Source organism: Myotis nattereri, assembly GCF_964212035.1.
Source record: "Myotis nattereri genome assembly, chromosome: 1".
Classification (NCBI taxonomy): domain Eukaryota; kingdom Metazoa; phylum Chordata; class Mammalia; order Chiroptera; family Vespertilionidae; genus Myotis; species Myotis nattereri.
The window spans coordinates 3211088-3238816 of NC_138075.1; the positions used below are offsets into that span (position 1 = coordinate 3211088).

The 27729-nt window shown below is 44.3% G+C and overlaps 1 protein-coding gene across 1 annotated transcript in view; it reads left to right on the top strand.

Annotated features, from left to right (window-relative positions):
- Window positions 1-1539: 1539 nt before the first annotated feature.
- Window positions 1540-27729, top strand: part of PPP4R4 (protein phosphatase 4 regulatory subunit 4) — a gene marked incomplete at its 5' end in the record, with an annotated part of 90719 nt that continues 64529 nt past the window's right edge. Inside the window, 2 exons of the mRNA XM_081107035.1 lie at window positions 1540-1656; window positions 2940-3013. Coding sequence (XP_080963161.1) covers window positions 1540-1656; window positions 2940-3013 — 191 coding nt within the window. The remainder of the gene's footprint in view (window positions 1657-2939; window positions 3014-27729) is intronic.

The following is a 27729-nucleotide window of genomic DNA, read 5'->3' on the forward strand; positions in this document are numbered from 1 at the left end:
CCATTGCCATTGGTGGTAGGAATTAATGCTATATAATGATCTATGCAGCCGCAGGGATGGACCTCTAAAGCATTATACTGAGGGAAAAACAAGAAACAGAGTGAGTTCTTGGCACAAGACCATTCGTGTATATTAAAAATAGATATGCAAACAAAAACTTTTCAGGACATACACTTGTACTGGTACCTAAACATATGAAAGAGGATGCACATGGGAGGTAGAGAAATGGGCCGGCGTGTGAGGAGGGAACGAGTGGAAAACAACAAAGTTAAAAAGAAGACAGAGAGGGGCCTTGCTGATCGTTAGGAGCTGATGAGTCTCATCAACATAACTGGTTCCTGACGTCCAAACAGTCGCCCAGTCGCCCTGTCATCGTTTTCTATTCCGAATAGAATCAAAAGCGAGGACGCATGGTGGCTGCCCAGGGCAGGCCTCTGGCATAATGGACCTGCCTCTCCCCACCCACCTGCCAAGCTCGGCTTCCCGGCTCGCCAAGGTCTACTCCGACTGCAAGTCCCACAACCCAAACACGCCCAGGCTTCGATCCGCAATGGCTTTTACTCTTATTATTTCTTTCTTTTGGGAAAGTCTTATCGATCGTTTAAGATTCACTTTAAGTGCTTCCCCTCCAAGAGTCCTTTCCTGACCGCTGCCCTTTCCCAAATGCGAGCCCCTCCAGGACCTCACTCCCATACGCCCCCTTCCCCATCATCCCCACACAAGTCGCGGTGCCCTGGCTTATTTGGGGGACACACCCCTCCCTCAAGGCTAGCGCTGAGCTGGGCTGGTCTCGGGGTCCACAGCAAGCCTGCAGGCATGGGTCGTCCCAGGAGCCCTGGAAGTCACTGCCCAGCCCATTAAACGAGACCCCGCCCACTTCCCACCCCCTCTCCTTTGCTTCCCTCTCATTGGTTTAGCCTCTCCGCCCGTCGCCCGCCCCCAGCCCTCCCGCAACCCGCCCCCACCGGTTGCGGCAAGTGGAAGGCTCTGCGCACGCGCCGTGGGGTGGGACGCGCTCGGTTGGGAGCTGGAAGCCGAGATGGGTGGGCGCAAAGGGGTCGCGAGGGCCGCCTGCACTTCGCAAGGCGGTTGCGTCCGGCCCTCGAGCGCGCAAAGCCGGGGGAAGGGGCGGGAGTGAGGCAGGCGCTGTGGCACGTTCCCCACCCTGGCCCCGCCCCCTCGCGCGCCCGCGCGTCTCGCCCCGCCCTCTAGCCTGCCCGCCCCGCCCCTTCGCCCGCCCGTGAGCCTAGCCCCGCCCCCTCGCCTGCCTGCCCTCCCCCGCCCGCGCGCCTAGCCCCGCCCCTCGCCTGCCCGGCCCCTCCCCCGCCCGTGCGCCTAGCCCCGCCCTCTCGCCTGCCCGGCCCGCCCCGCCCCCTCGGCGGCCGTGCTCCCTCTCTCGCTGCCGGCTCGCCGCTCGTCGCCCGCCAGGTTCCCGCGGCCGAGAGCGGGAGAAAGTCCTGCTGGCGGGCGTCCGCGGGGCTGCGCGTGTCCGGCATCCGGGGGCCGCTCCGGCCCGGCGGCGAGGGGGCCCGGCGGTCCATGCATCCGCCGCCGTCCGCCGCCGCGATGGATTTCAGTCAGAACAGTCTGTTCGGCTACACGGAGGACCTGCAGGAGCTCACCATCATCGAGAGGCCGGTCCGCCGGAGCCTCAAGGTGCGCGCCCCGGGGAGGAGGAGCTGCCCGCTGGGCGCCCGGCCCGGCCCCGACCCCGGCCCGTCCCTGCGGCGGCCCCTCAGCCTCCTCCGCTCGCCGTGTCACCCTAAACCGGCCCTTTCGGGGCCCCTTCTTCGACACAGCCCGGTTGGTTCTCCCAGCCCGACCCCCAGCCTCGAGGGCCGGGCCCTGGCTCTCTCCTCGGACCCGGGCCGGGCCAGCCCCCGGCTCCCGGACGCCCTCGGACCCCTGGCGCTTCCCCAACCCGCCCCCAGAACGGCCGCCGAGCCCCGTCTTCGGGTCCGCCCGGCGTCGGCCCCGCCGCCCCTCGGCTTATCCGCGGTCCTCTCCCGGCGCCCCTCGGCCCCCTCCTCAGTCCACACCGCCGCCATCCTGGCCCCCACCCGTCGGGAGGCGCCCCAGGTCCCACCCTTCCCCAAGGCATCCCGGCCGCCCTCACCCCATCTTCATGGCCCCCCGACCCTTTGCCTCCACCCTGAGTCACCCTAAGTCCTCCCCCCACCCCCAGCCCGCCACGGCCCTCCTCGGACCTGCCCCCCACCCGTCTTGAGGGAGTCACCCCGCACTGGCGCCCCGCACCCCCAGCGGCTCCCCCACCCGCAGAGTCATCGTCCTCCCAGCCTCGCGGAGGTCCCGCCCTCACAGCCGGCAAACCCGGCCCGGCCCCCGGCCCTCCGCGGCGCCCACTCCCACTCCCACTCCCACTCCCACTCCCACTCCCACTCCCACTCCCACTCCCTCCTTCCTCAACATCTCCAGCCTTTGATTTCCTTCCAGCTTCAGGTTTTACCCCCCCCCCCCCGCCCAGCTCCAGATTTCGTCTTTTCATTCCCACTCGGCTGCAGTCTTCATCCATCACCCCTTTTAGCATCTCCTGGGGTGGAAAATGCTGGAGAAACAGCCTTGGGATATTAGAGATAAAAAGTGTGCATACCTTTTAAACATGCATATAAAATGGATTTCAGCACTCGTCTGAAGCCACAAGGTGATTCTCAAGCTTCCATCTAAACGCTGGAAGAGTTCAACAACAACAAAACCCCCCAAAACACAAAAGCCAAACCCAAACCTCCTCCAGCCAAACCCAGCAATTGGAGGCAGTTCCCTCAGATGCTTGATGAGTTTTCAGTGAACATGCTCGTTGGGAAACTTTTCCCTTCCGCGGCAGCAGTTACCGAGGGCCCCTGGGGGGGGCGGGGGGCGGGGTGGCGGGGGGCCAAGGCTGATGCACGTCGTGTCCATGACTTGTGTTTTGCGCTTGACAGACCCCAGAAGAAATAGAAAGACTGACGGTTGACGAGGACCTCGGGGACATCGAAAGGGCTGTTTATCTGCTCAGGTACTCCCGGAAGTCCCCAGACGCCGCTCCTGCCCGGGGTGGACCACGCTTTCGGAAATGCCCCGCTGCCCCGCTGCGGTCATGCTCCGATTCACTGCACCGCTGGAGCGCGGTCCTTTGGCATAATTATGTCTTAGCTCTGACTCCCACCTAGAGTAAGACTTAGCTGTGGTCTTACACATTTGCGAACTGAAATCAAATAAGATACCTGACTTAAAGAATGCTGCTTGGAGGAGGAACAGAACCAATGGTTTGAGTTGATCTCATTCTTTTTTTATTTTCCAGCTTTAGTGGTTCTCACATAGCATCCAATAAGTTTAGATGAGACTCAAGAATATCCAGGGATTAATTTAAGTTACCTGTAGAGTACGAACCTTCTATACTATTTACTATATAAAAAAAATCTGCAAATATGGCAGTTGTTCATATTACCTTTGCTATGTGAGCTTCATAATAATACTTGAGGGATTTTAAAATTTAATTGCATCTACTCTCATTTAAGTGGCATCTCACAAGCTCTACAGAATTGCTTAAGGCAAATGTTTATTGTAAATATTTGCAAGATTTCTCTCAACTATTTTAAAAATTGTGATTTTAGCTTCTTAAAAGCAAATGTGGCCAACATTAATGAACATATTTAGGGAACAGAAATTTTTCTAAAGTACTTTGTGTACTTTGTCTTAAAACTTTTCTTTAATTAGTGCAACGAGTTGTTTTTTTTCACTTTCAGTAAATTAGTTTTCACTTTAGTTTTTCAGAATCCGATTTGGAAAACTGGTGTTGTCTATCTCTGGGATATTTTGTCATCCTTGTTTCCTTAGGTTTGATCTACTTTTCCAGTTTCAGGTGCTGGCAAGTTACTTGTTGTTCTTTCTTGTGTATAGATTATGTTTCTAGTCCCATGTTACTCATCGAAGGATCATATAAAAATAAATCCCTCTCCATGGCACCCATTATAAAAAATATCCTGTAGTCTATTAGTGGCACCTTGGGTTTCTGTTCTTAGTTTAGTCGAAATTTTACCATGTTTACAATTTAGAGCATCCTCTCCAGTAATTCTATCACTTTAAAATGTTTCTGGATCTTGGACCTTCTGTTGATGTTATTGGTGGTCTTTGGTGGCATGCTGTCATCAACTCTACCTGTTTATTTAAAAGAAAACTTTTATTTATGTAAACATTAACAATATGTGTTTTGGTGTTTACATAGAGAATACTCCAACATTTAACCTATTTTGATATTGTTATATTTGAAGTACATTATTCCATGAACATGAACATGTTCATGAACATGTTAGTACATGAACATGTCCAACATGGCAAGCACTTTTCTTTTCCCACAGTTTTTAAATTTATTTTTATTTATTTATTTATTTATTTATTTATTTATTTATTTATTTATTTTTATTGGAGTAGGTAGACAATTGGAAAAAGTTTGGATAAGTTTATTTTTAACATACTGCAGTTCATGATTTGAAATAAGGTCTTACTCCGCCTGAATTCTTTTCTTTGTATAAACGCTGGCTTACAATGAGGAAATGGAGAGTCTTGTTCTACTTACTTGTGACAGCAGATACCTTATTCTAGATATCAGTGACAAGGCTTCTTTTTTAGGATGGCTTATTTGTTTTCTTATTGTTTGTCACTGAACCAGGTCTTCTGAGTTGTCTGTATTTCTCAAGGCCTGAACATAAGTTTCCTCTAGTGCTGGAACTTACAAAGCCCTGATAGAGGCAGCTGGGTCCTCTCATTCTTCAACAGGAGAATTTAAAAAGAGATCTGATACATCTCTCTTAGTTTCTTAGGGCTCATCTACCTTGAAGGAGGTTTGCAAGGTGGCTGAGAAGGCAAACAGTAGTTTGGTTGTGTCTGGCTATCCAGCTGAGTTCTTCCTTTGTATTCTTCACATCTCACCACCTCCTGGGGTTTCACCTTTAGGCCAAGGCAGCCTGAAAGGTTCTTTCATGCCTGGGATTTGGGGGAAGGTTGCCTCTGTTAAAGCCTCATCTGATCTCATGTACTGAGCCTTCTATTTTAAATGTATTTTATTCCTTTAAAAAAATGTTTGTACTCCCCAATCCTGTAGAACCTAATATTGAGTTCTGTTTTTCTCTCTCTGGTTTTCAGGGTTATTTTTGAGTGCTTTTCCTTTTCCTTTGTATTGGATCTTTAGTATCCAGACGTTCTTTTTTGCTCTCTGCTTTTGAATGTCAGATTTATCTTTTTAGCTCCATTATTTTGTATATTAAGACTATTTTGGAGTATTATATTAAATTAGAATTTAGAGTTAAGTGAGTAAACATCAGTAGGAAATGCTTTACATTAGTAGAGATTCTCATAACACTTAAATTGAATCTAATATTTAAAAAAGCATTATATACAGAGCACTGTCATCCAATGAAAAACAAATCACACTGTTTTTTATCTTACCCTAAAGTGTGGCAGATCAATTATTAATGCTATTTTCACAATTAAGTTTAGAACATTATGGTACTTAAAGATTTGACACAGACAAATTTGCAGTTTTGCATAAATATGATGCTGATATACCCATCTGTGGCATTTAGCACTGAAGCAAAACAACTTTCCTAATAGTCACAGCTTGTGGATTAGTCAAAATCATACTGCAACATCTTTTCCCTGTTCTCTCTCTCCTTTGAGATTTTGGCATATATTTTAGGAATGTACTTAAAACATGTGAATTATTTTGCTAGAGAAGAGTCTTTAAGTGTGTATGCTCTGCTTTCATTAGGTAAATCTTGCATACCAGATAAATCGCATACTCTTAAACGTAGCATAAGTGACTCCATCTTAGCTGTGTAATGTGGTATCCTATTGAACCCTCATTTTGTTTTAATGGCATAATTGAGATGTAATTCATATACAATACAGTTCACCCATTTGAAGTATAGGGTTCAGTGGTTTTTAGTTTATTCAGAATAGTGTAACCATCACCACAATCAATTTTAGCACATTTTCATCACCCAGTAAGAAACCCTGTACCTATTAGCAGTTCCTCTCCACTGCTTCCCAACCTTCCCAGCCTTTGGGAACCACTACTTATTCTGAACCTTTCATGTAAGTTAAATTATAAAATACTAGAGGCCTGGTGCATGGACTCATGCACTGGTGGGGTCCTTCAGCCTGGCCTGCGGGGATTGGCCAAAACTGGCAGGCCCTGGAGTGTGAGAGGGCATTCTGCAAAGTTGCTGTCGCTCAGCAGCTCCTGCATTGAGTGTCTGCCCCCTGGTAGTTAGTGCACATCATGGCTACTGGCCAGTCGGCCAGTCGCTTAGGCTTTTATATATATAGATGTGGCCTTCTGTGATGGACTTATTTTACTTAGCATGTTTTCAACTTTCTTCCTGTTGTAGCATGTATCAGAACTTTATTTTTTATTGATGATAGTATTATATCATGTGGATAGATCACATTTTGTTTATTCATTCATCAGTTGGTGGATACGTGGGTTGTTTCCTTTCAGTCCTTTGAAGCAGTCAAGCTGGCTTCTTCACTGTTACTTAGACATATTGTTTTCATCCTTACCTCTGCTTTTACCCATCCTGGGATACCCTTTCATTCTACCTACCCAGCATTTTCCATCCCCAGGATCCAGATGTAATCTTGCACCTTAGGAAAGGCCTTTCTTGACTGCTGAAACCACCTGGATCCCAGGCTTCTCTGAGTTCCCATATCATTAGTGGCTGCATCCTGAAATTAATTACACCTTGTATTTCTTAACGTGTGTGTGTTTACATTGCAAGCTCGTGGAGGACGAGCTATATTTTATGTTGTTGATATTTTGGTTCTTTATTGTACTTTGCTGCAATGTAAATACATACTTCTAAGTAGAATAAAGTGTAGTTGTTTATTTGAAGACTAGAGGCCCAGTGCACAAAATTCGTGCACGGGTGGGGGGTGTCCTCAGCCCAGCCTTCACCCTCTCCAATCTGGGACATCCCTCTGACAATCTGGGACTGCTGGCTCCTAACCTCTTGCCTGCCTGCCTGATTGCCCCTAACCACTCTGCCTGCCAGCCTGATAGCCCCCTAACCGCTCCCCTGCCAGCCTGATTTGACGCCTAACTGCTCCCCGGCTGGCATGATTGTCCGCAGCTGCCCTCCCCTGCCTGCCCAATCGCCTCCAACTGCCCTCCACTGCCGGCCTGATCACCTCCAACTGCCCTGCCCTGCTGGCCTGATCGCCCCCAACTGCCTTCCCCTGTGGGGCTGAGGGGACTGGGAGACTCCAGCTGGATGAGGCGCATGGTGTCTGCTGCGCCCCCCAGTGGGGTTGAGGGGACTGGGGGACTCTGGCTGGATGAGGAGGGGCTGAGAGAACTGGGTGCCGCCATCTTGTGAGGGGGTGGCAGTCAATTAGTATATTCCCGCTTTATTGGCTGTGGGCACCACCATGTTGTGAGAGTGTGATGCTCAATTAGCATATTCCCTCTTTATTAGGTAGGATAACCAAAATGTCAGGTGGGTTAAGCCACTTCTGATTTTTTGGTATCATGTGCAATAGAATCAGGCAGGTTGTACCATGTACTATCTGTGTGACTATGGCCAAGTTATCATGATTGTTAAGCCCTTGCTTTCTCATCTGTAAATGGAAATAGTAATTTCTGTTCCCTCCAGTTGTTGCACTACGTTTAGAGCCCCTGCCACAGAACAGGTACCTAGTTAACGTTCATTCCCTCTATCACCTTTCCTTGCTACTTAGATGCTCAAGGGAAAGGTCAAACTTTAAAAGAGGATAACAGTATTAATTTTACCTTCCAATAATTTAATAAAGTAACAGACAAGTGAAGTATACCAGCTGAAGTTTATGATAAATATCTAACTTTCTTTGCTAGTAGTATTTTTTCAGAAACCAGAATCTTCACAAATTATAATTAAGCATTTTAAACTGAGTTATAATTAAGGTCAGCTTGTATTACAGATTTATAGTTTTTTTTGTTTTTTACCAAAAGACCTTAAGCAATATTTGCTGTTTACATTATGCATTAAATATGTTGATTGGTTAATGTATCTACCAAATCTAACATTGATGTTGCTTACTTTTACAGTCATATGTCACTTTTAAACTATTTTTCACTTTGCACTGTTAATTTTATTTTTTATTTAATTTAATTTTTTAAATACATTTTTATTGATTTCAGAGAGGAAGGCAGAGGGAGAGAGATAGAAACATCAATGGTGAGAGAGAATCATTGATGGGCTGCCTTCTGCACGCCCCCTACTGGGGATCCAGCCTGCAACCTGGGCATGTGCCCTTGACTGGAATCAAACCTGAGACCCTTCAGTCCTGGCTCTATCCACTGAGCCAAACAAGCTAAAATCCCCTGCCCTGTTAATTTTAAAACATTTTGCACTTTACCTTCCAGGGACAGACAGGATAAAAGTGCATCTTCAGAACTTTTTCCTTTTTCTTTCTCTTCTCTCTCTCTCTCTCTCTCTCTCTCTCTCTCTCTCTCTCTCTCTTTTTGTTAATGCTCACCAGAGGATATTTTTCCATTGATTTTTAGAGAGAGTGGAAGGGAGGAGGAGAGAGACAGAACGAGAGAGAAACATTGATGTGAGAGAGACACATTGGTTGCCTCCCACACGGGACCCAACCAGAGCGGGGATAGCGTCTGCAACAGAGGTATGTGCTCATGACTGGAATCAACCCAGGATCCTTTAGTCCTCAGGCCAACACTCTAACTACTGACCCAAACCAGCTAGGGCCCTCTTCCCATAAAAAAAAATAAAAAATAAAATAAATAAAAAAATTAAAATACGCCCCCTAGTGATACCATAGAGTGGGAGTTCTGCAGCCAAATCTGGAAATAAAAGTTAAGATGCTGATTGTATCAAGTGGTAAAAATCATAACTTAGAATTAGGGTCACATAAAGGGTATTCAACCATTAAATCAATGGGAGGCATGAAGAAGGTGTTCGGACTTAGTTTTTCACAGTCACCACTTTCGGCTTTATCCTTTGGTATGTGGTAATCATGTCAGAAATAAAGGCAAATCTGTTATATAATGTGATTTCTCTCTCTTTTTAATTTATATAGTGTAATTTTCCATCCAAATCAGAGATATTAATAATGAGAAATATTTGTAACTCAACTAATAGTTACTTTAGGATAAATCATCAATGTATTGAGTACTTATTATTTGTTATGCATCTCCTAGGAAAATGAATGGCATTATACCAGTAGATACTTATATCCAAGGAAGTACTTGTTTAAGGAAACAAATGTCTTTCTCTTAAATTTCAGTCGAGTAGAAGTCATCCCCAATTGAAGTGTGTTGGCACTGAGAAGGCAGTGTGCTGTGTGAGGAGTACTGGACGTTAAGACACTTGCAGATTGATTCCTGGGGCCCGAGGTGTGCTCATTTACTGATGGAGAGACCTTGGTTTCTTCTTTTCTCTGAGTTCAAGCCTCCTAATCTAAACTGGGAATAATAGCACTTACATTATAGGATTGTTAGGAAGGCTAGAGGCAATGTATGGGGAGGGCACAATGCTTGGAGCAGAGTTGTGTTCAGTAAAGGGTAATTGTTATCGGTTTTCTAAATCTTCTACTTGCAATTCAGAGCACATTTTACTTGGGATGTATAGAAAAATTTCCATCAAGAAACTTCATGTGGTTATAAAGTTTTCTCTCCAGACGGTGCCCCTTTGCAGTTCTCCTCCATCTTGATCCAAGGCAATTAATATGATTTGCTTTTTGTCATTATAGATTGGTTTTTCCAGTTCTAGAATGTAGATATATGTGTTCGTATCTCTTGGATAAATGTCTAAGAATAGAATGCTAGGTCATATGGTGAGTGTATATGTGTGTGTATATATACATATATTTATTGTTTTTTACAGTTTTATTTAGGTATAATTGATACCCAATACACTGCACATATTTAAACTGTACAATTTGACGGATTTTGACATTTGTATATACCCATAAAGCCATCATAACAATGAAGATAACGAACACATACATCACCCCCAAAAGTAACTATGTGTCCTTTCAGAATATTCTCTCCCCTTTTTCTGATCATTTCCCTCACTTCAGGCAACCACTGACTTGCTTTCTGTCACTATAGATTAGTTTACAATTTCTAGAATATTATAGAAGTGAACCATACAATAGTTCCTCTTTTGTCTGGCTTTTATTTTTCTAAACAATTATTTTTTATTTTTATTTTTATTTCAGAGAGGAAGGGACAGGGAGAGAGAGATGGAGACATCAGTGATGACAGAGAATCATTAATTGCCTCCTGCACGCCCCCTACTGGACAATCGAGCCCGCAACCCTGGCCTTAACCGGAATCAAACCTGGGACTCTTCAGTCCCCAGGCCAACACTGTATCCACTAAGCCAAACCAGCCAGGGTTGTCTGGCTTCGTTACTCAATGTAATTATTTTGAAGTTCATTCATGATGCTGCATGTATCAATAATTTATTGCTTTTATTGTTGATAATTATTCCATTTTAAGGATATAATATGTTTTGCATATTCATTGATCATTTAATAGACATTTGGATAATTTCCAGTTTTTGGATATTACAGACTATAAACATTCATGCATAAATCTTTGTGTGGACATGTGCTTTCCATCCCTCTCTGGTAAACATCAAGGAGTGCAATGTCTGCGTCATATAGTAAGTATATGTTTATATTTTTAAGGAACTGCTAAATTGTTTCCTAATTGATTGTACAGTTTTACATTTTCACCAACCGCTTGTGAGAGACAGTTGCTCCATATACTCGCTGATACTTGGTATGATCAGTCTTTTTAAGCCATTCTAGTGGTATTTCTAGTGGTCTAGTGTACTGGTGTTTCATTGTATTTGTAACTGAACTTTCCAGATGACCAGTGGATGTTGAGCATCTTTACGTGTGTTTATGAGCCAGCCATATAGCTTTTTTTGTGAAATAGTTTGCCCATTTGTTGGATATTGGCTTTGCGAATATTTTCTCCTAGTCTGTGGCTTGCCTTTATTTTTACAAGACCATATTTTAAAGAGCAAAGGGTTTTTTTGCTTTGCTGTAGTCAAATTTTGGTGAGGTCTAATTTATTGAATTTTTTTCTTTATAGTTAGTATGTTCTTTGTTATATTTAAGAATTTTTTTGCCAAAACCTAGGTCATTAAGATTTTTGTCCCTGCTTTCTTTTAGAAGTTTTAAGTCTTAGCTCTAAATTTTAGGTCTGTAATTCATTTCCAGTTAAATTTTGTGTATAGTGTAAGGCAGTGGTCAGCAAACTCATTAGTCAACAGAGCCAAATATCAACAGTACAACGATTGAAATTTCTTTGAGAGCCAAATTTTTTAAACTTAAACTATATAGGTAGGTACATTGTTATTAACTTAATTAGGGTACTCCTAAGCTGGCCTTTGCTAAAAACGTCCTCAGTCTGATTGAGGTACATTTGCTGAGGTCGACCCCTTCCAACTCTCCCATCCACACTCGTCTTGTGTACTTGTTTTGTCTATCTCCTTTCGTTCATCCTCTCTGTATGCCCAAACCATCTCAACATACCTTTCTCAATCCTTAACACCAAATCTTCTTTCACTGCACAACGTTCCCTAAAATTAACTTAATAAACTTTACTTAAAGTTTTAAGTCTTAGTTAAACCAGTGGTCGGCAAACTGCAGCTTGCTAGCCACATGCGGCTCTTTGGCCCCTTGAGTGTGGCTCTTCCACAAAATACCGACTTCTGTGCATGAGCCACGAAGTTTCAATCGCACTGTACATGCGCGCCCGCACGTGGTATTTTGTGGAAGAGCCACACTCAAGGGGCCAAAGAGCCACATGTGGCTCACTAGCTGCAGTTTTCCAACCACTGGTGTAAGGTAAGGGTTGAGGTCCACCCCTCACCCCCCAATATGGCTATATTGTGCAATAGAACTTTGCTATTGTTAAAACTAGGGGACCTGGCATCTGTCTCTGTGATTACCTTCAAGTCACTTAAGTATTTCAGGCACTGTTTCCTTCTCTTCCCTCCATCCTATGTAATAAAAGGGTAATATGCAAATTGACCCTAACAGCAGAACAACCAGACTGCTCGACCAGTCACTATGAAGTGCACTGACCACCTCTTGATCCCTTTCTCGGACCAGCAGGCTCCAATTGCCTGATGGTGAACAAGGAACTGGGGGTGGGTGGCGGGGGACACGGGTGGTGCCAGACCAAGGCCCCTACCCCGCCGGTCGCCCCACACACAGAGGGCGACCCGTGGCGGGGGTGGGGCTGGCAAGCAGGTGGGAATGGCCGACCTCTCAGTTCTTCCCCCCAGCCAGCAGGCTCCGATTGCCTGATGGCGAATGAGGAACCGGGGGTGGGTGGTGGCAGGGGGGCAGGGCCAGCTGAGGGCAGCTGGGGAAGATGGCCCTGATCGCAGGCCAGGCCTAGGAACCATACCCACGCAGGAATTTCGTGTGCCGGGCCTCTAGTATGACATAATGGGTTGGGCCCAATAGAAATTAAGTTTCCATGTTGCTTTAGTAGGCTATTCTCAATTCTAAGAAAAGAAAAGATGTTGAACCCCAGTTTCTTATTTCATCCACTAAGGAGGTGCTAGTAGACATCCTTGAACAGCAGAAACTCCTTGGATAGTGAAGAGTTTCAGATTTATTGATCTAGTCAAAGAACCAGCTTTTGGCTTCATTATATTTCTCTAATGATTTTTGTTTTAACATGTATTATTTTCTTTCTTCTGCTTACCTTGCATTTAATTTTCTTTTCTCTAGTTTTTTTAATGTAGAAGCTTAGGTTATTGATTTTAGATCTTTCTTCTCTTCTAATTTATGCATTATAATGCTGTAAATTTCCCTCTAGGTACTGCTTTAGCTGCATCTCACAAATTTTGACATGTTAAACCTTCATTATCATTTAATTGAAAAACATTTAAAAATTTATCTAGAGACTTCTTTGACTTATGAGTCATTTAGAAATGTTTTAATTTCCAAATATTTGGGAATTTTCCAGCTTTTTGTTACTGATCCTTAGTTCCATTAAGGTTTGAGAATGTGCTTTGCCTGATTTCTGTGACTTCCTCCTTCTTCCTTATTGCAGCTCTGATTTCATTTCTTACTATTACCTTCTTCTCTTGGTGTATATTCCAGCCATCCTTGCTGTTCATTAAGCATACCAAGTACACATCTATCTCAGGGCTTATAAACATATTGTTCCTTCTGCTTTTAATGTTTCCTCAGATACTTACATTGCTAGCTCTGTTATTTCTTTCAGATCTTTACTCAGTGTGGGTTGCCTGCTTATCTCTCATAAAAGGGCACCACCATCTACTTAATGTCATAGCTTAACAACCTGGGAGTATCCTCAATTTTTCCTGTTCCTCATATCTCTGATATTTAAACAGATTGTGTCCTTCTTTTACAAAATAGAATAATTCACAGGGTCTCTGTAAGTTTTCTGTTGTAAACATTAAAAACCCCCACACTTGTTTAGTCAAAACGGTTTTCAAATTTTTGATTGGCAGAAACCTGCTGGAGGGTCAACATTCTGGTGTTTTCACTGGGAAACACTAATTTCTTTTGGTTCACTAGTGGGCAAGTAGATGTGCCTCCTTATTTTTATTCAGGAAAATATTTCTTACTTTTCTAAGATAGCACATATTTTATTTTTTCAGCTCTAGTCTATTATTAAGGAACATATATTATAACCAGTCTGTAGACTAATTTCATATTCTTATTAGTCAGTGAGAGCTATATAACATGTTTTTTTTTAAAAAATTTGTTGCTAAGAAACATGGAGCACAGCCACTAAAAGCTGTGTGACCGTGGTAACATCATTCAGCTTCTCTGTATTGTCTGTGAAGTGAGAGAGATGTACTAGTCATGCTGTTAGGATTCTTCCTTGCACCCGTGACTCTAAACTTAACTCCCTACTCACCCCAGTTATCAACTTGACTCTGGTGAGTTAGTGCATTCATTTCTTGATGCCTTCAAAAAGATTTGCTTATCTCTAGTTAAAACCCTCACAAAAACACTCAGGGTATACTAGTCAGCTGTGGTTCTTTGGACTAGTATTTTCTAAAAAAAATATTAATGTTCAATATTTTGCATGATAAACATGTTCTTTTTGGCTTGTGCAGGTGATTAGTGTATAAATAAGAATAGAATGATTCTATCTTCATGATTCTCACATAAATAAATAGCACATGGACCTAGTCTTGTGGACAACATGTTAAAATATTTGTATAAGCCCTAGCTGGTTTGGCTCAGTTGATAGAGTGTTGGCCTGCAGACAGGAGGGTCCCAGGTTCGATTCCGGTCAAGGGCACATGCCTGGGTTGTGGGCTCAATCCCTAGTAGGGGGCGTGCAGGAGACAGCCAATCAATGGTTCTCTCTCATCATTGATGTTTCTATCTTTCTCTCCTCTCCCTTCCTCTCTGAAATCAATAAAATAAAAAAAGAGGTACTTAAAAAAATACATATATATCTTACCTAAATTTTCATATAATATATATAATTATATGCTCATATGAGTTAATTTACACTAGTTACTTATGTATCAATATTTACTCATTGAGTTAGTTATATACGGTATAATTAAGCATTATTTTTCCTCAGACTATTTTGTTTTTCAAGACAACTAGAAGATTGGTAATTCATATATTACAAAAGGAAATGATATAGATGTCTAAAACAGTTCTTGTATTGTAAGGAACATCATGGAGAAACTTGACTTCATTTCTTTCTCTTAATGAAGAAAATATATGTTTGAACTTATTTTAAATTAATTGTTATTTAGGAAGCCATGAGCCATTTTATAGGATCAATAGGTTCTTTTTTATTGTTTTGTGTTTTTTTTAATTAGATTTTTGCTTTGTGAGGATAGTGTCCTAACTCTGACAAGAACTAGCTGGTTGACCTTGAGCAACTTCCATAATCTCTAGATGTTGGTTTCTTCATTGCCACAATGTGAGGAGGTGAATTATATTTCTAAGGCCCTCTTTAACTCCAACATTCCATTATAGCCTATCCTTAGCATTAGAGAAGAGGAATCAACATTTCACACAGCTTTTACAAGATTGATTTTTGCTTGACTGATGAACATTTAGATTTTGTAATTGATTTGTTTGTATTATATTTCTTCTGATTCAGTGACTCAGTTACAATATCAGTCATGAACAGTGAGGAGCCACTGTACATTGTTAGGGACTCTGCTTCTGAGTCAGATTTTCCACTCCTAGATGTCAGTGTTGTCTCCGCGGCTTAATTTCCATGTCTGCAGCTGGAGCTGTGAGCTTTTCTCCCCACCTCTGGGCCAGGACTGCTTCTGGGTGGCGTCAGCATGATGCCTCTCTCAGCATGTCTCACTGGCTCTTCAAACTTAGTGCGCCTGAAATGGAATTCATAATTTTAAATCTAAATATGTCTTCACTTGTTATTGAAGCCTGAACATCCTTTAATTAATTAATTTTTTAATCCTCACTTGAGGATATTCTGAGAGAGAAAGAGAGAGAGAGAGAGAGAGAGAGAGAGAGAGAGAGAGAGAGAGAGAGGGAGGAACATTGCAGTGAGGGAGAAACATAGGGGGGTTGCCTTCTGTACTTTCCCCAAACGGGGATGGAACCTGGAACCCAGGCATGTGCCCTGACTGGGAATGCAACTAGCACCTGTCAGTGCACAGGGCGGCTCTCTCACCAACGGAGCCACTGTGGCTGGGCCTGACCATCCTTTTAAACGACACTGGAGGGAAGGCTGGGAACACTTTTATACGGTTCTTTCTTCTTTCAGAACTTATTTTTGTATCAAGTCCTATTGATTTTATTTCTGCAAAGAGCCACTTCTTCCTTTCTGTTCTAATTCAGATACACAGAAACAGAGTGCTTTCTCTCTATTATTTTCTTCCTACTTTCAGAGCACAGTGACTGGCAATTCGTAAGAGTTCAGTTATCCTTTGTGAAATGATTGAATAAATCCCATCTAGCATGGGATGCTTGAACACACTGTTCCTTCTACACTTTGTTCTCACTGATCCTACTGATTTTTCAGATCTCAACTCTTCAGAGAAGCCCTCCCTTCACCTCCAAAGTAGGTGATGTTCTTGATAGTGCTATGTACTGTTCCTTTATAGGTATTTGCACACTTAGGATGATGTAATAAACCTTAATTTTTTTTTTTAATTTTAGAGAGATAGGAAGGCAGAGAGAGAGAGAGAGAGAGAGAGAGAGAGAGAGAGAGAGAGAGAGAAAGAGAGAGACATTGATTTGGTGTTCCACTTATTTATGCATTCATTGGTTGATTCTTGTATGTGCCGTGGCCAGGGATCAAACCAACAACCTTGGCGCATCAGGAAGATACTCTAAGCTACCTGGCCAGGGCCTTAGTTGATTTTTGTTGTTCAATATGTGTCTCTTCTGACGTGAAACCCTCCTAGGGTAAGGTCATGTCTATATGTACCACCATATCCCTGCTCAGGGCTTAGTTCAGTGCCCAATATGTAATTTGTTGTCTGAAAAATTCTATGGCGAGGCATAAAGCATTATTAGATTGTATTGGAGAGTCCAGAACCAGTGCCTGACAAACAGCAGGTCCTGAATATATACTCCCTGAATTATTGAACATCTCAGCCCACCTGTCCTCTATAGCTTAACTACTTGGGTCTCATCCACTTCCTATCAGAGCTATTTATCATCCTTTCTTCCTGCGGGTTCCAGGGACTTGGCCTCATTTTATCTCTTTTATGCAGCTGGCAGTTACTTATTCTGTTCCCTCTCCTGGCTCCTCACTTGCTGGGTTAGCTGCTGTGCAACCCAGTCTTCTTAGCTAACCCTTTCCCTTGCTATGTTCTATATTTATATATTTTTTAAAAGTATTTTTAAAATGATGTTTTCTGACACTTGTTAATGGGGAAATAGAAAGTCCAATTAAAAAAAATAATGGGAGAGGTAACAATGTTTCCAGAAACCTTTTAAATTTGTATAGTTATTCCTGAACTCATAATTTACATGCCTTTCAATATTCCTACTATAGGTCATATATTTAGGGCAGGCCTTAGTAATATTTCCTTTTACTCTGCAAAATACTGTAGGACAATGATTTTCAAAATTTTTTTTCCCATGACTCACAGTAAGGAATACATTTTAAATTGTGACCTAAATATAAACACACGTGGTTGTGTATATATGCTAATAATGTATAATTGACACTAAGTATTAATAATGATCCTCCTATGTATAATCAATTAAAAACATGGAAGTTAACAAATGTAATCTTAATATTGAAATAGAATATGGAAAAATTCCAAATTAAAAAAAAATAAGTGAAGATTTACTGATTCAACAGGTGTGTCTGCCGCTTAACAAGTTCATTCCACTCCAGAAGAAGCAAGGATAATGTTCACCATGTACACTGTTGTGAGATTTGCTGTGGAGTGTGAGGGAGGAAGGAAAGGGTAATGTAATTCTAAGTTGTGTACCTGGAGAATCAGATGGCTGTTTCTATCTCTGTTGGTAAAAAGAGGGGGCGGGGAATGAGCTCAATTCTTGATATAGGAAATTGAAGAGCCATTCAAAGGGAAACACCCTTTGTATAGCTGGTGACACTGCTTTAGTGAAGAGAGGTGTTTGCCTCTTCTTCTCAATGAACATGACATTGGGAGAGTAAAAGATATGTGGTGGAAGTTACCATTTGCAGAGTAAAGGAATTTATTTTAACGTGAATATTACTAAGTAATTTATGTGCAAATTTTTCTCTTAGAAAAATTATCAACGTAGAGACATTTTTAGGCTGACAGCTCAGCCACTTCTTATGACAGGACTACGATCCTAGGTGGTACGGTGGTGCTCGGTCAGGAATTTAGAAATCACAGGCCTGGAATCCTGTCTCATCGTTAGTAGTTGAATGACTTCGGGTAAATCACTTTCTTTTTCTGGGATTGTTTCTTCAACTGTCAAGTAAGGATAGAAATATATTGTATATGTATATTATCAAGATGAATTTGAAAATGTGTATGAAGTGCCTTGTTTGGCACAGAGTGACACTTAAATCTTAATGTTTTTTAATTCTTTCTTTGGTGCTATGAAACAAAATATTTTGTTACTCTCTGATTCTAAGTATGATGACTACAAGCAGAGTTGAATGGTTCTCTAACTGTAAACATTTAAGGTGATATTTTGAAGATTTAACATTAGTAAGGATTTAATTTTGTAGTAATGAAAATGTGCCACATTTGAAAAATTATGTTATTGATTGATATCAGTATCCTCTGCTTTATATTCTTGAGTCATCTTTGTCTTAAAAGAAAGTTTTGTCTTTCTTGGAAGTTTAATTCTCTAAGCTAATCACTTAATTTTGTTCTATCATGAAAACAAACTATTTAATAATTTACTTTGAGTACAGAAATAATTAAATATCAACTATTTAAAGTTTAGTTTTTATTGCAAACTCAAAGCAAGGCCTGTGTGGCATCTGCTTCATTGTTTAAATTCAAGCAGTGTCAGCTACTTATGTGCTATATTTTGAATTTTGAAATGAGAGCTGCTCGGATTGGGATCGCAGGCTCTGCATATATAATCATTTCAGATCCTGCACAGAGTCAAACAGTAGCAGAGCTAGAATTCTCACGTTAATTTCTCTAATAGTGATGATGCTACGGTGTCATTTCTGGGTAGTATATGCTCCTCCCCCTCTCCCTTTTCTTACTGGTTTAGGATTAAATAAAGCATGAAGGTTGTCTGGCTAGGAAAAGAGAAGGACTTTTTCCTCTATAGTTAGGATTCTTACGTGAAAATCTGTTTTTCTCCTTAGATTTTGAGCTCCTAGCACAGCGGTTCTCAACCTGTGGGTTGCGACCCCTTTGGGGGTCGAATGATTACATATATAATTACATATTGTTTTTGTGATGAGTCACTATGCTTTAATTATGTTCAATTTGTAACAATGAAATTCGGGGTCACCACAACATGAGGAACTGTATTAAAGGGTCGCAGCATTCGGAAGGTTGAGAACCACTGTCCTAGAAGGTTGAAGCAAGGTACATGCAAGAATAGAGAAAGACAATATTGTCAGTATCTAGGTCTGTTCTAACGCACCGCTTATTCTTTTTTGTGGGGAAGGACATGGGTTTCATAGACTAGCACAGATAGCCACATTTTTAGAGACCCAAAATAATATTTCTGAAAGTTCATTAGGCAATATGATATACCAAGAATTTCTGGTCCTTTTCTTGATTTCTCACAAATTTGTTATTATTTTGTTTACTTCCAGCATCATTGAGAACCAGCTTTCTTAAAAAAATTATGTTTTTAAAAGCATTAAGCAATGTAGTTATACATTTTCCTCTAGTAGTGCTACATAGCTTAGGATCAGGAGTGGGATAGAAAAAGCAGATGGATGGATTTGGTATTGGCTGTGTGCATAGGTTGGAAGAGAGGCAGTGTTGTGTAATGGTTTGTGCATGGGTTTTGGAGTTGTACAGGCTGCGTGCGTAACTTTGGGCAAGTACCTTCATCTCTTCAAGCCCTAATTTGCTCATCTATAAAATGGAGCTAATAATATTTAATCTATCTCATAAAATTATTGTGAGAATCTAATGACTGCAAGTAAGGTGCTTACTAGCATTATGCCTAGAAATAGTATATTTGATACTATTTTTATTTTTAGGAGAATTGAAGAAACAAGGTCATTAGTAGGGACTGTAATTGAAGTAATAGGGAGGTTCAGGCTGGCAAGTAAGAAAGTAAAAACGAGGAGGAGTATTAGAAACTAGAGAATCAGAAGGAATTGAGGGATTAGGAATGTGATAAGAATAACAAGTGCATTTAGCAATGGAAAAATAGATAAGAGTTTATGGGCAGCAAATAAGATCAGAGTTTAAGATTCTAGAAATGGAACATTTCCAGGTAATGATTGATCCAACTTTTGAAAATGGTTGTTGATGTGGAAACAAATTGAATTTAAATCAAATATTTATGGAACATTTTCTGTGTGCTAGATCCTGTGCTAAGCATCGGAGAATGTAAAATTTGGATGAAACATTGTTTGATTAGAGGGGGTCAAAAAGTAGCTGTTAGTCATTCCCATCACTGATGAAGTGACCATGACAGTGGCAGGAGCTGGGATGACAGACTACAAAATTTTTTATTATCATAAAAAATGCTTGAGTGAGTTGACTTTTTTTTTTTTGATTTAAGATATTACTATAAATGGCTCTTTAAAATAGGCGCCTCTCCCAATGGGAATAAAATAATTAGTGACATTAATTTAGAATTTAAAAGATAGCTGTCCTAAATTCGTTTATCTAACTAGTCTTTTTTTCCCCTTCCTCTTGCCTTTTTGGTCACTAGTGCACAGATTAGGTGCTTACCCCAGTTATTTTTAGTTTTAGAGGAATGGCTTGCTGAGTGGGCTTGTGTTTTTTTGTTTCTGAGTATATATCTTAGAAAAGGAACATGACCCAAAGAAAGCAGAATCAGGGCAAAAAGGAGAAGCTCAGGGTGTAGCCAGGATGCTTGTTTCTAGTGCCTTTCAGTTGAAAGTTGTAGGTTTTGAAGTCTAAGAAGCGTATTTTATAAAAATCTATAATAATGAAAGCATAATATGCTAATTAGCCCGGACAGCCAAACAACCTTCTGGATGTCCTTCCAGATGAAGCCATGGTGGTGGGAGCTGAGGCAAAGGCTGTTAGGGGTGATCAGGCAGGCAGACGAGCAGTTAGGGGTGATCAGTCAAGCAGGCGAGCAGTTAGGGGCAATCAGGCAGGCAGGCAGAGGTTGTTAGGGGTGATCAAGCAGTCAGGCAAGTGGTTAGGGGCAATCAGGCAGGCAGGCAGAAGGGTTAGGGGTGATCAGGCAGGCAGGCAGGCAGAGGGGTTAGGGGCAATCAGGCAGGCAGTCAGAGGGGTTAGGGGTGATTAGGCAGGCAGGCGAGTGGTTAGGGGCAATGAGGCAGGCAGGCAAGTGGTTAGGAGACAGCGGTCCCAGATTGCGAGAGGGTGCAGACTGAGCTGAGGACCCCCCCTCCCAGCATGAATTTCGTGCACTGGGCCTCTAGTCTATAATCATAAAAGCATAATATGCTAATTAGACTGGACATCCTTCCAGATGACCTTCCGGACAAAGCCAGGGCTGCAGCCACGGGATCAAGGAAGCTGCTGCGGCTGCGAGGGAGGGATCCAGGCAGCCGCGGTGGCTGTGAAGGCCTACTCTTGCATGAATTTCATGCATCGGGCCTCTAGTAAAAAATAAAATAACATACTATATAAATAAAGTATTGATTAAACATTTACTTTAAAGTTACATGTACCATATCAAATAGCAATAACATGAATTTTATACTGTTGACTTAAACCAATACTGATTGTTTTGGGGTTTCTTCCATTCAATGGTTGGTGGCATAGATTCACACATACTTGGTTTATTTATACTGATTGGGACCAAAGTCAGCAGGCGATAACAGCAGGTACACAGCACCCAAGAAATGACCAGGTGCATACCAGGGATATCTTGCACGCGTGGTGCCCTACTTTACTGTACAGCCAAGTGTACTCTTTTTTCTGATAAACAGCCCTGTCCCCAGCTCCCCCTCACGCTTTCCTCTAGTGTGCATTTACTGATATGTCGGCTGTGCTGTTCCACCTCTGAGAGCGAGATTTTGCCATATCACTTTTAGCATCATCATTATGAAGAGGAGCCCTGTTGCCAGAACAAACCGAAGTAGTGAATGCATGTAGTTGACGTCAGATGGGTCTTCTGCAATTTTAAAGAAAAGCTTTTTACATCTCTGCCTTTGCTACCAGTCTTGATGTGCCTTTTGTAAATCCTTGGTTATAAGACTTCTGTTCAACTAGTCTTCAGTTGGTTATTGAGGTTGAATGTTCTATAATTTAATTCCAGTGTTGTTCTGTGAGGCAGTGAATGTAATTTCCACCTACTCTGCTGCCATCTTGGATCTTCCTAGACTATATTTGTTTTTTTAAATATATTTTTAATTGATTTTTTTACAGAGAGGAAGGGAGAGAGAAATAGAGAGTTAGAAACATCGACGAGAGAGAAACATCAATCAGCTGCCTCCTGCACATCTCCTACTGGGGATGTGCCCGCAACCCAGGCACATGCCCTTGACCAGAATCGAACCTGGGACCCTTCAGTCTGCAGGCCGATGCTCTATCCACTGAGCCAAACCAGTTTCGGCCTAGATTGTATTTGTTTGCTTGTTTGTTTGTTGTTGTTTTATAAATATATTTTATTGATTTTTTTACAGAGAGGAAGGGAGAGAGATAGAGAGTTAGAAACATCGATGAGAGAGAAACATCAATCAGCTGCCTCCTGCACATCTCCTGGGGATGTGCCCGCAACCCAGGTACATGCCCTTGACCGGAATCGAACCCGGGACCTTTCAGTCCGCAGGCCGACGCTCTATCCACTGAGCCAAACCGGTTTCGGCCTAGATTGTATTTGTTTTTTTTTGTTTTGTTTTGTTTTAAATATATTTTATTGATTTTTTTTACAGAGAGGAAGGGAGAGAGATAGAGAGTTAGAAACATCGATGAGAGAGAAACATCAATCAGCTGCCTCCTGCACATCTCCTGGGGATGTGCCTGCAACCCAGGTACATGCCCTTGACCGAAATCGAACCCGGGACCTTTCAGTCCACAGGCCGACGCTCTATCCACTGAGCCAAACCGGTTTCGGCGAGATTGTATTTGTTGATAGAGATTATGGTGATTGCAATTTAGATTCATTTCTTTTGTTTTTTCAAGTTCTGTTTATGGTAAGCATTGTCACTTATCAGTTGTTAGTTGCTTTTCTAATATCTTATTATTGTTAGTAAAGTTTAATGACAGTCTGATTTTGTTTCTATTACAAGTAACTTCCTCATTTTGCTCGGATGCCCAAAGGATTTTTCTTTTCCTTTAAAGTCCAATAATATATCTCAGTTCTGTTGGATTGATTTTCTAAGGTATATGGTGTGCGCTTTTGAATCTACTTTTTTTTATTTCAAGAAAGGGTTTTTAATAACATTTTTTAAAAGCTTCCTTTGCGTCAAGGAAGGAAAAATACCACATGATCTCACTCATTTATGGATAATAAAGACCATTATAAACTTACGAACAAAAATAGATACAGAGGCAGAGCAGCCTCAAACAGACTGTCAAACTACAGCGGGAAGGCCGGGGAGGGTTGGGGAGCAGGATGGGAGGGTAAGAGATCAACCGAAGGACTTGTATGCATGCATACAAGCATAACCAATGGACATAAGACACTGGGGGGTAGGGGAGGCCAGGGGATTGTCAAGGGCGGGAAAAAAAGGAGACATATGTAATACTCTTTGTAATACTTTAAGCAATAAAACAATTAAAAAAAAAAAGCTTCCTTTGCTTAGGTTTTCTTTTTTAGGGACTTATATTAAAAGTATATTGGACCTTCTTTACCTGTCTTATATATCACTTTCTCAAATCCTATTTGATCTTATATCCTGCTACACTGCTAGACTCACTTATTAGTTGTACTGGCGATCTTGTACTTTACAGCTTAATTTCTTCCTTTTCAATCAATAAGCTTCTTATTTCTTTTTATTACCTATTGCACTTGCTCAAGCCTCCAACACAGTGTTGAATATGAGCGGAAATGTGAACATCCTTGTCCTGTTCATGATTAGGGAGGAAGCATTCATTCTTTCACTGTTAAGTATGATGTTAGCTCTAAGTTTTTCATAGATGCCCTTTATCTGGTTGAAGAACTTCCTTTCTACTTCTAGTTTGCTGATAGTTTTAAATCATGAGTGAATGTTGGATTTGTCAGACTTCTGTGTTTGTTGAGATGTTCATATGTGTTTTTTTAAAAGTCTGTCACATTGATTTTTTAAAAATTAAACTCTATTTTGAGATAATTGTAGAGTCACATACAGTTGTAAAAAATAATACAGATGCCAATTTTCTCTTTAACCTGTTTCCCCTTACAGTAAAATTTTGAAAAACTAAAGTACAATATTACAGCCAGTATATTGACATTGATACAATCAAGACAGTTAAGATTTTCATTATGCAGGTTACACTATTATAGTCACACTAGAGGTCCGGTGGCTGAAAATTCATGCATTGGAGGGGGTCCCTCAGCCTGGCCTGCCCCCTCTCACAGTCCAGGAGCCCTCAGGGGCGGGAGGCAACACCCCATTACACCTCTGCTGCTGCCACTGCCAGCAGCGCAAGCCTCGGCCGGACCTGGTTACCTGAGCCTCGGGCCGGCCCTAGGTGGCTGTGGAGCTGAGGGAACAAGGGGACTCTGGAGGCAGGTGTGCAGAACGAACGGGCCTGGCCTTGCCACACATCTGCTGCCACAGCGGGCTGAGGGGACAGGGAGCCACCATCTTGTGGCTGTGGGCGCCGCCATCTTGGAGGGCTGGGCAGCCTGTTAGCATACTCCCTCCTTATTGGCTGTGGGCGCCGCCATCTTGGAGGGCTGGGCAGCCAGTTAGCATACTCCCTCCTTATTGGCTGTGGGCGCCGCCATCTTGGAGGGCAGGGCAGCCAGTTAGCATACTCCCTCCTTTTTGGCTGTGGGCGCCACCATCTTGGAGGGCTGGGCAGCAATTAGCATACTCCCTCCTTGTTGGCTGTTGGGGCCGCCATCTTGGAGGGCTGGGCAGTCAGTTAGCATATTCCCTCCTTGTTGGCTCTGGGGGGCCGCCATCTTGGAGGGCTGGGCAGTCAGTTAGCATACTCCCTCCTTGTTGGCTGTGGGCGCCGCCATCTTGGAGGGCTGGGCAGCCAGTTAGCATACTCCCTCCTTATTGGCTGTGGGCGCCGCCATCTTGGAGGGCTGGGCAGTCAGTTAGCATACTCCCTCCTTATTGGCTGTGGGGGCCGCCATCTTGGAGGGCTGGGCAGTCAGTTAGCATACTCCCTCCTTGTTGGCTGTGGGCGCCGCCATCTTGGAGGGCTGGGCAGCCAGTTAGCATACTCCCTCCTTATTGGCTGTGGGGGCCGCCATCTTGGAGGGCTGGGCAGCCTGTTAGCATACTCCCTCCTTATTGGCGGTGGGCGTCGCCATCTTTGAGGGCTGGGCAGCCAGTTAGCATACTCCCTCCTTATTGGCTGTGGGCGCCGCCATCTTGGAGGGCTGTGCAGCCAGTTAGCATACTCCCTCCTTTTTGGCTGTGGGCGCCGCCATCTTGGAGGGCAGGGCAGCCAGTTAGCATACTCCCTCCTTTTTGGCTGTGGGCGCCACCATCTTGGAGGGCTGGGCAGCAATTAGCATACTCCCTCCTTGTTGGCTGTTGGGGCCACCATCTTGGAGGGCTGGGCAGTCAGTTAGCATATTCCCTCCTTGTTGGCTGTGGGGGCCGCCATCTTGGAGGGCTGGGCAGTCAGTTAGCATACTCCCTCCTTGTTGGCTGTGGGGGCCGCCATCTTGGAGGGCTGGGCAGTCAGTTAGCATACTCCCTCCTTGTTGGCTGTGGGCGCCGCCATCTTGGAGGGCTGGGCAGTCAGTTAGCATACTCCCTCCTTATTGGCTGTGGGCGCCGCCATCTTGGAGGGCTGGGCAGCCAGTTAGCATACTCCCTCCTTATTGGCTGTGGGCGCCGCCATCTTGGAGGGCTGGGCAGCCAGTTAGCATACTCCCTCCTTATTGGCGGTGGGCGCCGCCATCTTGGAGGGCTGGGCAGCCAGTTAGCATACTCCCTCCTTATTGGCGGTGGGCGCCGCCATCTTGGTGGGCTGGCCAGCCAGTTAGCATACTCCCTCCTTATTGGCTGTGGGCGCCGCCATCTTGGAGGGCTGGGCAGCCAGTTAGCATACTCCCTCCTTATTGGCTGTGGGCGCCGCCATCTTGGAGGGCTGGGCAGCCAGTTAGCATACTCCCTCCTTATTGGCGGTGGGCGCCGCCATCTTGGAGGGCTGGGCAGCCAGTTAGCATACTCCCTCCTTATTGGCTGTGGGCGCCGCCATCTTGGAGGGCTGGGCAGCCAGTTAGCATACTCCCTCCTTATTGGCAGTGGGCGCCGCCATCATGGAGGACGGGGCAGCCAGTTAGCATATTCTCTCATTGGCTGTGGGCGCCGCCATCTTTGAGGGCAGGGTAGCCAGTTAGCATACTCCCTCCTTATTGGCTGTGGGCGCCGCCATCTTGGAGGGCTGGGCAGCCTGTTAGCATACTCCCTCCTTATTGGCTGTGGGCGCCGCCATCTTGGAGGGCTGGGCAGCCTGTTAGCATATTCCCTCCTTGTTGGCTCTGGGGGCCGCCATCTTTGAGGGCTGGGCAGTCAGTTAGCATACTCCCTCCTTATTGGCTGTGGGCGCCGCCATCTTTGAGGGCAGGGCAGTCAGCATACTCCCTCCTTGTTGGCTGTGGGCGTCGCCATCTTTGAGGGCTGGGCAGTCAGTTAGCATACTCCCTCCTTATTGGCTGTGGGGGCCGCCATCTTGGAGGGCTGGGCAGCCAGTTAGCATACTCCCTCCTTATTGGCTGTGGGCGCCGCCATCTTGGACGGTTGGGCAGCCAGTTAGCATACTCCTTATTGGCTGTGGGCGCCGCCATCTTGGAGGGCTGGGCAGCCTGTTAGCATACTCCCTCCTTATTGGCGGTGGGCGTCGCCATCTTTGAGGGCTGGGCAGCCAGTTAGCATACTCCCTCCTTATTGGCGGTGGGCGCCGCCATCTTGGTGGGCTGGGCAGCCAGTTAGCATACTCCCTCCTTATTGGCTGTGGGCGCCGCCATCTTGGAGGGCTGGGCAGCCAGTTAGCATACTCCCTCCTTATTGGCAGTGGGCGCCGCCATCTTGGAGGACGGGGCAGCCAGTTAGCATATTCTCTCATTGGCTGTGGGCGCCGCCATCTTTGAGGGCAGGGCAGCCAGTTAGCATACTCCCTCCTTATTGGCTGTGGGCGCCGCCATCTTGGAGGGCTGGGCAGCCTGTTAGCATACTCCCTCCTTATTGGCTGTGGGCGCCGCCATCTTGGAGGGCTGGGCAGCCTGTTAGCATATTCCCTCCTTGTTGGCTCTGGGGGCCGCCATCTTTGAGGGCTGGGCAGTCAGTTAGCATACTCCCTCCTTATTGGCTGTGGGCGCCGCCATCTTTGAGGGCAGGGCAGTCAGTTAGCATACTCCCTCCTTGTTGGCTGTGGGCGCCGCCATCTTGGAGGGCTGGGCAGTCAGTTAGCATACTCCCTCCTTATTGGCTGTGGGGTCCGCCATCTTGGAGGGCTGGGCAGCCAGTTAGCATACTCCCTCCTTATTGGCTGTGGGCGCCGCCATCTTGGACGGCTGGGCAGCCAGTTAGCATACTCCCTCCTTATTGGCTGTGGGCGCCGCCATTTTGGAGGGCTGGGCAGCCTGTTAGCATACTCCCTCCTTATTGGCGGTGGGTGTCGCCATCTTTGAGGGCTGGGCAGCCAGTTAGCATACTCCCTCCTTATTGGCTGTGGGCGCCGCCATCTTGGAGGGCTGGGCAGCCAGTTAGCATACTCCCTCCTTTTTGGCTGTGGGCGCCGCCATCTTGGAGGGCAGGGCAGCCAGTTAGCATACTCCCTCCTTTTTGGCTGTGGGCGCCACCATCTTGGAGGGCTGGGCAGCAATTAGCATACTCCCTCCTTGTTGGCTGTTGGGGCCACCATCTTGGAGGGCTGGGCAGTCAGTTAGCATATTCCCTCCTTGTTGGCTGTGGGGGCCGCCATCTTGGAGGGCTGGGCAGTCAGTTAGCATACTCCCTCCTTGTTGGCTGTGGGGGCCGCCATCTTGGAGGGCTGGGCAGTC